This window comes from Pteropus vampyrus, unplaced genomic scaffold (assembly GCF_000151845.1).
Source record: "Pteropus vampyrus isolate Shadow unplaced genomic scaffold, Pvam_2.0 Scaffold12, whole genome shotgun sequence".
NCBI lineage: Eukaryota > Metazoa > Chordata > Mammalia > Chiroptera > Pteropodidae > Pteropus > Pteropus vampyrus.
This window is the reverse complement of record NW_011888793.1, coordinates 746,570-758,481: the sequence shown is the minus strand read 5'-3', so window position 1 is coordinate 758,481 and position 11,912 is coordinate 746,570. Positions and strand designations below refer to the sequence as shown.

At 37.5% G+C, this 11,912-nt stretch overlaps 1 protein-coding gene across 2 annotated transcripts in view; it reads right to left on the bottom strand.

The window, feature by feature from the left end:
* Window positions 1-11,912, bottom strand: part of ARHGEF26 (Rho guanine nucleotide exchange factor 26) — a 133,289-nt gene that overhangs the window by 45,914 nt on the left and 75,463 nt on the right. For both annotated transcript variants that reach the window (XM_011379226.2, XM_011379218.2), the window contains exons 7-9: window positions 11,083-11,235; window positions 8,138-8,267; window positions 5,185-5,259 (exon numbers count right to left, since the gene is read on the bottom strand). In XM_011379226.2, coding sequence (XP_011377528.1) covers window positions 5,185-5,259; window positions 8,138-8,267; window positions 11,083-11,235 — 358 coding nt within the window. The remainder of the gene's footprint in view (window positions 1-5,184; window positions 5,260-8,137; window positions 8,268-11,082; window positions 11,236-11,912) is intronic.

Below are 11,912 nucleotides of genomic sequence, written 5' to 3'. Positions count from 1 at the left end.
CTGGGAAGTTGGCCCAAAATGAAGCTAGAGAAACAGGCCGGGGTCAAAGCTTGCAAGTTCTCAAGGTGGCTGGATTGTATTCTAAGTGCAAAGAGAAGCCACCAGCAGGCTTCCAGCAGGGAAGTCATATGATACAATTTATGCCATGATACTATTGGCTTTCCACAATGTATTTATTCAATTGCCTATTGATGGATACTTAACCAATTTCCAACTGCTTAACAGATTTCTAGATTTGGAGGCTATACCCATCTTCAGTTACAGTATATCTTAAGGTCTGATTAGTCTGAAGAGTTCACTGATGCAGGGACTGATGCCTAAACATGATCAAAGCTCAGAGCAGAAAATACCCTGGCCAGGGTTAGGGGCAACTTGAAACTGCAATATCTCAAAAAGGATTGGGACATGTCAGAGTGCAATCCGATCAGGCAGCCACTGCTCAGAGCATTTTTAAGATTTCTCTGGAGGAATATGTTCATAGTGTTCCAATCTATGCTCCTGGTCCCTACATTCAACTACCTAGATGACATCTCTTCCTGGATGTCCCAGAGCCATCTCAAACTCAGAATGAGAATGACCAAACCTGAACATCACCTCAATCACCTCCCTCAGTGATAAGAGATCTCAGCATTACTCACTTCTCTAAGACAAAAACTGTGGTCCTTATCACTCTCAGACACCTCCTTCTCCTTTGCCCTTCACCTCCGAACAGTCATAAAGTCTACTTAATGCTTCTGTCCTGCTGTTCACATCCCTCCACTTGCCCTGCCCCCTGAACTCAGGCTCAAACCCTTCTCCCCTGGATTACTGGTCTCCTAACTCTCTGACGTCACTTCTACTCACCCCTTACATATCAATACTTCTAAGTTCAAATCTGATCATGAAACTCCTTGGCTTAAAATCCTTAAAAAGTCTCCCCACAGCTTTTATAACTAAGGCTTAGCACGACTACAATCTGGCTCCTATCTGCTGATCCCTAACCTCTCACTGCTCTTATCTTGGCGCTCGACCTTACCAAATTTCTGGCCAAAGCACCACACGCCATCCTGACTGGGCACTTTCACACGTGTTGCCCTCTGCCTGAACACTCATCACCCCACTGTCCCACTGGCCCCTTCTAGTGTAGCTGAATGCCCCTCTACTTGTCTTCCAGGACTGATCTTGGCCATTACCTCTCCAAAAAGACTAGAGAGTAAAGACCGTAAAATTTCCACAAATACGTAAGCCCAGTGCCCAGCCCAACCCAGCACCTAACATACAATAAACACTCGGCAAATGCCTCTGTGCAAACGAACTGCCTTCAGAGACAATTTATAAATCACTTTTTTAAAAAGCAACAATTCCTTTATAGTTATCCCATTTTAAAATGAAAGGGAAAAGTAGAATTATTAAGTTTGAGTTATCATCTTATTTCCTAAACTGCCTCCATCAGCAAAAGATAGTCATGCCACCACTTCAGGAGAATATGCTTCGGAAAGCATGTTAAAAACAAAAAAAGCTCCCAAAATGTCATAATCAATGGTATCATCAGTGGACTCCATTTAATGACTATTTTGAAGAGATAAGCTCTAATTTGGACCTGTGTGGTCTGGTGTTTTTAATTAAAATCTGCCTTAGTATATTAAATCCATGCCTTCCGTCGACATCTGTCAAAGCTTTATTAAATTAAACTCGCTGATTTTTTGTTCATTTGTTTGTTTTAGGCCAGATTTATTTGAAAAAAAGCTCAATCACTCTAATACAGAAATATAAATTAAAACAAGAATATTTTTTAACCTATCAAATTCTCAAAAATTAAAAGAATATTTACTGCCTGGAAGTGTGCAGTAAGGCAGACACCAACAGTTCTGGTGGTTGTGGGCATGGGAACAACCTATATATTTTTTTCTTTTTTTCTTTTTTTTTAAATTTTTTTTAGGCAAGGCAACCTTTGGTTGACCTCACAGATTGCAAAGACCTTGTCAGTTTACAATCCCCTATTATTTTATTTTTTTCACCTACAGCTCCTGGTCTTCCTAGGTGGTCTCCCATCCAAGTAGGGAACAACCTTTCTTGAAGGCTCTTGGGGTCCTTTAAAACACCTACATTTTTGTCCCAATCAATACACACTAGGAATTTATCTTTAGAAATAATCAAATGAGCGTGATCATTTATGTAAGACAATGTTCCATGCAGCAGCATTTAGAACAGTAAATGAAATGGGTACCATATGAATCCACTTGTAAGTGTACGTTTCTAGCAGTGGATAGAAACCTAACTGGATGACTGTGCAGTAGAATGACAAAAGTCATTATGTCCGATAAAATTACTGAAACATTTTATTTTCTGTCTCTTAAGTTATCCAAATTTTCTGTAATATATACTTATTACTTAATTTTTAAAATACACCTTTGTAAACCTTGAATACATTTTTACAGAGCAGTATGTACAGTGAAAAAAGAAACCTTTTTAATTCCTCCTTTCCACACTCCTCTCCCTTTACCGTAGGTAACAACGGTTTAAAGCTTGATGTGTATGATTCTGAGACTACTTCTATATATCGATAACATACATATGTATATAAACACACTTTATTATCTAGATGTCATTACACTATTTGTATTAATCTGCAACTTAATGTCCCTCACTTAATAATATGGCTGACAGATCTTTTCCTGTTAATACATCTACCTCTTTGTAAACAGCTGAAGCAATTAAGTTACATGAAAAGATTAAAGAGACTTTGTTATTTTGCCATTAGGAGAGAAGTTTATAACTTAATACTATCTCCAAATATGAGCAGGAGTTTTATGAGGTGAGAGTTAAAGCAGTTTTTCTCTTTCCATGGGAGAGTAAATAGAACAGAGCAGGACGGTTTCATTGACATAAGAAGCATGTCTTGGCCGCCACTCCCTGAACACCAGACACCACTTTGCACAAGCTGAACTATCGGATTCCCTAGAAATCTCCCTCCCCCAGGCTCCACACCAGCATGTGAACAGAAAATCAGGAAGGAAACACATTTTTCCTTTAGCAGAAACATCTTTTCTGTTTTTGAGTCATTTGACTAGGTCAGTAAGTCTTCCTAAGGCCACAAATTCAGTAAGTTGTCACAGTCACTTCAGCAACATGCATGAGAAATTGCATTGAAGTATTATTATTCATATCCAACAAATGCATTTCATTACGTTTTAATTACCAAAGAGGTATTTCTGGTTTCTTTCCAAGAAGGAATAACTATGTAGACAGACTTGCCCAAGGGCCTTAGGTGGAGTTTGGTTGTAAAAACTTGGGCCTCACATACCAAATTTCGCTCTCTGAAATAAATATTGGGAACTCCCAATTTTTTTTCATTTCAGATTAAGCAAACAAGTGAAATTCCAAATTTTAATTTTGAGCTATAATTAACATGAACATATGCCAGAAAAATAAACAACTACCTCATAAAACCCACAATTCTGTAATTATTGGCAAGGATGAGGATAAGTAAAATTGAGTCGATTTAAAGTTGATTAAGCAGCGCTTCACAGTGATATAGACAACCCCAGCTCAAAGGTGGTACACAGCTCTGCTATGTTGAGGCAGCATCGGATGTTATCATTATCCCTGCTCCCTGTGCCTTGCTCATACAATATCCTCATGATTCCTATACCTTCTATTGCTCTCTCTCAGCTCGATATTCCTATCAGCATTTAACAGGCCCACATTTTCCTAATCTTTAAACAAAAAAAAGACCATCCTTCACTTCTCTTTCAGCTATGGCTTCCTCTCTCTTTCCACTCGGCCGGGCCTCACTATTGAAACAGCTGGCTACATTGCTGGCTGGCTGCATATGCATACCTCCCACTCATTCCTCAGCACACTCCAATCTGGCTTCCTCACGCCACCACTGCAGGGCCACGACCTACCTGATGAGAAACTCAATGCAGGCTTCACTTATTGTTTCATTTTATCTTTCAAGAGCACTCAACTGGGCTCCTGTCACCAAACCATCTGCTATGTGCCAGGCCATTATGGTTTTCCTCCTTCTCTGGTATATTCTGTTTTGTTTCTTAAGTCTCCTCTGCTGACTCCTTCTCCCTAAACAGGATGAATGTTGGTGTTCTTTATGGTTATATCTCAGACTCACTACTTTTCTTCTTCTGCACACGAATTCTGGGTAATCTTAGCCACTCTCCTTCAAAAATCATCCATATGCTGATGATTCCCAAATTCATGTCTCCAATTTCAGTCTCTCCATGGAGCTCTGACCTGTTCATTCAGCCTGCCTGGGTGTGCTGTAGGAAACTCAATGACAACATATCCTAAGTGGAACTTATCATCTTCTCCCTATTTCTATTGCAGACATAAGTAAGAGCATCTACCTAGTTGCCCACGCCAGAGACTATATTCCTTGACTTGTGACCCTGATATGCTCACCCAATCAATCTCCATGCCTACATTCCCAATATTAAAGGTTTGCTTCTCTCCATCTTTCTATCACATCGGTATAGGTCACTGTCATCTGTAGCCTAACCAACTATAAAAGCCTCATAACTGGTCCCATTTCCCATTAACACCTTCACAGCACATGAATGTATAGCTTCCACGTAATCTTAGGATAAGGTCCACGATTCCTTAACTCCCCAGTATTCTCTGCCAGACTAGGCTCTAGAGTTCCATGAAGAACATTCTGGGCTTCAGATTTTCTAAATACTTCCTTGCCCTTGGGTCTCTAGACATATCCGAGACTCTCTCTTTATCCTAATCCCTGGTTTATAGCTACTCTTGCTTTAGGTTCAGCATAAACATGATTACGTTCTTCCCTATCATGTCACTCACCATCCTTTTATTGTAATTCCTATTCAGTGTCTACCTTACATTCCAGGAGGGCAGTAACCAAAACTGTCTTGTTTAACACCATATTTTCAATGGCTGGCATTACACCTGGCACAGCAGTTGATACTCAATAAATATTTATTTAGTGAGAATGAATAAACAGCTTTTTAGACACCACAAGAAAATGAGGTATCTATAGGCCCTGAAATGAAACAATAAAAATGCACATTTCATTTGAGTATAGGAAACACTATTCTGTTTCTCGGGTACCTAAAGAATGCTGTACAAATGGCTGTAAGAATCTACCAAGTTTCAGCATCCAACCCAGACACATTCTCTTCTGAGGAACTGAATGGTTTACTGTCTGATGAGCTACTCAACAGTTACCTTGCTTACTTCCTTTAAGGCCCTTTTGCAGACTTCATATTTCGGAGAGTCCTTAGGTGTTTTTTGACAGATAGTCTGCAATGAAGTAAAAGAAAAAAAAAGTCAATTGACTTATTTTATTAAGTATAATAAAACCAATGTCCAGACATATCCTCTTATACATAGCAAACTCAACAATGCTGAATGCAATATTATGGATGAGTATGACAGTGACATTAAAATCCAGTTACAAAATTAGGAAATAGTCTTTAAATACGCAGGATCCAAGTATATCCAGGGAATGGTTAAATAAGAGAATAGACTTCAGAGGTGGATAAACCTGGTTTCAAATTGGAGTTCTGTCTCTCGCTTGTGATTTCACCTTGGGCAAGTCATGTACCCTATCTCGATAAGCCTCAGTTTCTTCATCTGTAAATTCAGGATAATGCCAACTATGTCACAAGGTTCTTGCAGGGTTAAATGATAATACATATAAAGTTCTTTATGAGTGCCTTGCAGACAGTAGGCCCTCAATAAATGATAAAATTACTTTACCATCATTATTATTAGAGATAACTATACTTGTAAATGATGCAACTGAATAAAAAGATCAAGAAAATAAGGATGCTGAATTTTCTCTTGACACATTGATACTGCAATTTTTGAGATGGTAAAATTGAGCTCAGAGGGTTAATTCAAAGTAAACTGGATTACACATAACTTTTGAAACTATGCTCTTTCGAAGTCATCGGAACCATTTAAATTGTTTAAAATGTTCATCTCAATTTACAAGTTCAACTAAATCTCTAAATGAAGTAAAATTGAAGAGACAATGTTTCAAGCACATTTGTATTCTGCCTAGGTGGCCAGATTCTCACACATGGGAAACAGATTAGGGCAAAGACATCAAGCAGAAGTAGAAGGTAGGGGACCTTGCAAACCACTGGTACCTGAAATGTAGATGAATACTAGGCCTATAAATCTGACAGTCAGATTTCAGGATTGTTATATGGGATATGTGAGAAGCACAGAGTGTGCCATTTATGGATTTATATTAATGTTTCTTAATTTTTTTTTGCTATGACCTGCTGTAAGAAATATGTTTATACTGTAACCAGTACACGTACACACAAAAATGAAACAAATTTTTAATAAAATATTAAACCATCTTATGAAACATGTACATATCATATACTACATGTTCAATTCTATTTCATTTTTTTAAACATTGTTCATGATTCAATAATCAACTTCACGACTCACTAAGGAGTACTAAAGCAGTTTGAAAAATACTGGTTTATGTCCCAGAGAGCAGTCATCCTGAGTTCACAATGTCTTTGTACACTTCAATTTTATGTAAAATTGTGTGCATACTGAATTTTCTAGGGAGAATGACTACAGTTTTACTTAGAATCGCAGAAAAGTATAGAGCCCACTGGGCAATCATGGCATAAACCTCCAAAAGGTTTACGTTAGATTTTTTGTTAGATTTTGTGAGTCCTAATCTATTCAAGCAATTTTCACAAAATTAAACAGAAAGAGACTGCAAGAAGCTGAGAGATCACAGCATATACAGAATCTAAAGAAACATGACTAAATGCATTTTCAGAAGAAAAAGAGCTCCAAAGATTCATAACATTACAAGAAATGTTCCATTTAGAAAGCACTCATTTCTTGTTAAAAAATAGTTAAGTTTGAATAACATTTCCTCATGTAAACCAAAGTTTTGTATTTTTATAAAAGTCTTAGAAGTCACATGAAATAAACTTCTTTTAAATGACTGACTTCTGATAAAATGTTAATGGAAAGAAGCACAGTAACTGCTTCTCAGAGGAATCTTTAAAAAACCTTATGATATTAATATAACTTAGCACAAGCCTTTATATTTATTAATTTAGTCAAGAAATGTTATCTATTATTGTCAAACTTAACATTTATGATGTCATTTGTTTTCATGCCAACCCTACAGGTAAGTACGTATTATACTTATGTTTCAGATGGAGTTAAGCAGTTTGTCCTAGATCATACAAGAAGTGGCAGGGCCGGAATCTGTAGCCAGGTCCGTCTTATTCCAGAGTCAGAGGATTTCACTACATCAAGTTTACACGTCAGAATCCCTTCTCACAAAGTGCTGTGGGTGTTCAGATGGAGAGGAAGATAAATTGGTTGGAGAGGAATTGAGTAAAGCTTTATGAAAAAGAAGGAGCATTGGTGTTTGAAAGATGTGCTTCTCTTGATCATGTGCAAAAGGAAAATTGAGAAGTGGAAGCCAAGAACAATGTGAACAAAGATGCAGAGTGGGAAAGTCGGGGCATCTGTAGGGAACAAGTTGGGACGGAACCTAAAAATAACCTTTTTAAAGCCAAAATTTGTTTTTGATAACCTGGCTGCATTCTCTCTTTAAACATGATAAATACTGACTTCAAAAAAAAAAAAAAAATCAGAAAGCTAAATTTTCAAAATTCTGCAAGTTTCCCAATATTTATGTGGCGAGCAGGATGCTGGACTTTTCTCACCCACTCTGCACAAGTCTGAACAGGGGTAAGTGTATGCCTCATAACACTGGAATGGAAGCACCGCTGCATCCGGGAAAGGATCTTAGTAATCAATCTGAGGAAACTGAGGCCCAAAGAGATTAAGTGACTTGCCCAACGTCACACGCCTCGTGGCTCAGCCGGAACCAGAACTCAGGGCTTTCGACTTCAAAAAGTCGATATTCTTCCCATTTCAAAAAGTGGTAAGTAAGTGATGTAATCTAAATTCTTCAGAGTGACCACACAAAACCTAAACTAAAGATAATTTCTGAGGATAGACACAAGGGAGGCTTTCCAACCGAAGAACACCTTCTTGCTCAACTGGGAGATTTTATAAAGGGGTTACGTATCAATTCCACTGGAATAAGAACAATTTTCTTAATCAGATTTTGGGCAGTGCAACTACCCAAAGAGGAAGGAGCCACCAGATCATGTCTTACGTCCATCAGCAGGGGAAGGCGGGTCACCCTCTGCATGGGGAGAATGAGAAAAGAGATCATGGGTAAGTTCTTACAGTCTTCGTGGGACTCGATTCGTGACAATACTTCCTTAAAAGAAGGATTGGTGGCTCTGAGGAAAAACAAAGAAAGAAGAAACATCAAAATACTTCCTCCTCAAGTTAAGAAGCAAGTAAAGATGTATTACGAAACATTGTGATTAAATTCACATATTATCAATGATTTTTAAATATATAGAACAACATGAACATATAATTACATAGGCAGACATAGATGGCTTGTCTGCCTTTTATAGTTAAGACAAAATATGAGTTTAAGGTAACAGTATGAACAATAAGATGGAAATGCATGAGCTAGAAATTTATAGAAGTGGAAAGTAAACAAATGAAGAGGCAATGGTATCATAATGATGAACATATCGATTACAAATTAGTATCCAGACTAGAGCTCATATCTAATAGTCTAGAAACATTCCATTAAAAGGATAACAAATGATTTGTTTTAAGCCCTTTCTCTAGGCATGGATAATAATCTAAGAAAGAAATGTTAGTCTAGATTTACTAATTCGGAGCTTCCAAGACAGAAAAACTTCTAACCACATCAGCCAGAGTATTTCTCCCCTCTCAGTGGCATGAGAACAGTAACAATACTGCCACATCATTTTTATGGAATTTAGCATCATATACCGACATGACCATACGTGGAACCACCTATACAATTTTTAAGGAAGGCCAAGTGGGGATTCCAATAAGAACGGAGCCTCAGAAAGGCCCCCGACTTGCCAAATAATATACCTAGTATTTGGTAAAGGCAAAAGTCAAACCAGGGTCTTCTGATGTTCATTGGGTGCCCTCATCCTGCATCTCTCACTCTCTCACCTCACTTCACCCTAAGAGGAGCTGTGAGGAGTTCCACTGTGACTTGCAAGGAGGAGGTGGGGAAGAGACGGTCCTGGATGCTGTTACCCCATGTTGGAGGGGAGCGGGAGGGCAAGAAGCAGGGTTGTGGCAACTGTAATCTTTTTTAAAATATTATAGATCTTGAAAATTAGATGATTTGGTTGAAGTCTGCTAAAAATAAACTAGGAAATACCCAAAATAGAAAATTAAAAGAAATTACACAAAAATGTTTTAATTTCATTTTCTTATTAAAATGAGGAGTTTTAAGTTTTCTTTCCTGTGGATTTTGAAAAGATTTTTTAGGAAATTAAAAAAAAAAAATCAAACTCTAAACCAGTTGTCTCTTTAAATCACTCAGTTAGGTACCAGCCTTCCTCACCCTTACCCCCCAAGGATTAAATATTCCTAGGATGGTCCCCTAGGCTTTGTTTACTTGCTTGTTTTCAAATTCTCTGGTTTCCAAAGCCTAAAGCTCCTAGGGCTGAAAGTCGGAGCCCTAAATGTAAGTTCAAGGTCAACTGCAACAAAGCTCCTGAAAACACAATTACTAATTTCCAGGTAAAAGCTCAAAATCTTTGGTTTTTTTTTTTTTTAAGAGTTACATAATGTACAGCAGTTCCTGTTCACATTTTTTAAATCCTGCAAAAAAAAAAAAAAAAAAAAACACCGAACAGAAAACAAACAAAAAAAAACAATATGAAATTTAGCTCTAATTTAAGGCTTTGTTTCTGAACATGTAACTTGCCTGTTTTCTAACAGTGACAGAGCAAACCTTTATACCAGCAGTTCCCAGGAGGGAAGGGGACTCAGGGAAAGTGAGGGGTGTGATCAAGGGACATTCAGCAATGTCTGCAGGCTTTTTTGGTTCTCACAACTGGGGTGAGGGGATGCTACCAGCTTTTAGTGGGCTGAGGCCAGGGATGCTGGTAAACACACTACAACATGCAGGTCAGCCCCACGACAGACAGCTATCCAGCCCAAAATGTCAGCAGTGTTGACAAATCCTGCATTATATTGAAAACCTCATTTGGGGTTGGCAGCTGTGGGTGTTTCCCACCGTTCCTATATAAAAGCTTCGCGAGAAGGTGGAGGGGGAAGGGGCATAATCAGCCCTTCTCACCAACATCACCAGAGCGCTGACTCTCCAAGCAGCCATAAGGCTAATGGTAGTCATCATCAACCTTGACCTCTCCACAGGATCCCACACCCTGCGGAGAATCTGACCAGAATTCCAAGCTATGGTCACAAATGCTACAACTCACAGGACTGAGAATGAGAATAGACAGTAAGCCCCCAAACGGAGTTTGCAGCAATGCACAATGGCACTGTAAAACAAACAGCTACTTGTGATAAACAAAACCCCCGAAAATAAAACAATATAGGCATTACAACTGTTGACTCTTTTAAGGATAGAGATGGCATATGTGTCACATCCAAACTCTAACCTAAATAGGACAGATGGAAAAAGTGTGGAGGAACATTTAAAGCTCAATTCTTTTTTGCTTCACAATTAAAGTCTAAGTATGATTTTTTTTTTTAATGCTTTCTTTCAGACCTGTCTCAGACTACCCAGAGGGGTAAATCAGCAACTCCTATAAACAACTTAATAGAATCGTCATTTGGATGGAGGAAGATTAGAATACTAGAGAAAACTCTGGATCCTAGGCACTAACTCAACTTACTCAAAAACTCTGGTGGCGTCAGGCAAAACACTTTATGGTCAGTTAAAGGATTAGATAACGGGTGTTTCGAAATGCTGATCATAGCAATTAAAAAAAAAAAAAAAGGAAAACCACAACAACAAACTATAATTTCATAATTGCTTTAGAGAGAAAATTCTCCAGAGACAACATTTTTCTACTCAAACACCCTCACCCTAAAAGCAATCCTCTTAAACATTTCTCTCAGGAAAATAGCCCATAAGAAGGCATTTCTAAAGATGAGTTAGGAGCTCAACTAATTTCAATCAATGTGATTTAATTCAAACAAGGTTAGACAATTGAAACTGTAACATTCGGTATAGCTTACAACAATTTTTGTAGTGTTCGTTGTTGATAGACTTCATTTGTGCAGTATTTCACGTACGGGTCAAATGTGGATGCTGTGTGTTTTTCCACAATGTCACTTATGTCATCTATGAAGATATTATTCTGATGTCTTGCTTCCAATTCTGTAAAGAATCTGAAAAAAAAAAAAAAAAACCAAAGAAAATCATTTATACTTTCTTCCATATACTTCAATAGACAACAGATTTCCTCACATAACGCTATTTATTATACAGGGTTTGAAAGTATCAACAGTATCAGTGCCAACTCAAAAACATAGGAGGAAAAAAACTGTTTAAAAAAGTCTAAATTAAAATCTATCATATTAACACCTTAAAACTTCAAGTAGGCAGTTTAATACGTTTATAATCCAGTGCTTTCAGGTATATTTTAGAATATACAGATTTCACTATTTTTCAAGAATTCCCTAGATATTGAGGGGGAGTAATTTGATGCTTACATATATTATTGTACTGAAAAGCATATGAACAAAACACCTAAATAAGTTCTTAAAAAACAAGTCTGAAATAAACCTAATTCTATGTGTCCTTTCTTCCAAAAGAAAAATAATGCTATTTTAAATCTAATAATATGCATAACATTTAAGTATCTTCATAAATTATTTAGACTGCAATTTAAGGTAGTGCTTATATGTATGTATATTGTGTCTAATCAGTTAAAATTAAATTTATCATAAACGATGAATAATTTTTTTTAGTACCAAGTATGTGCCAAATATTGCACGGGACATCTCAGGCATCTTATATTTTCTCTGGCAACCCTAGACCGCATCCAGTTTAAACAGAACATCAA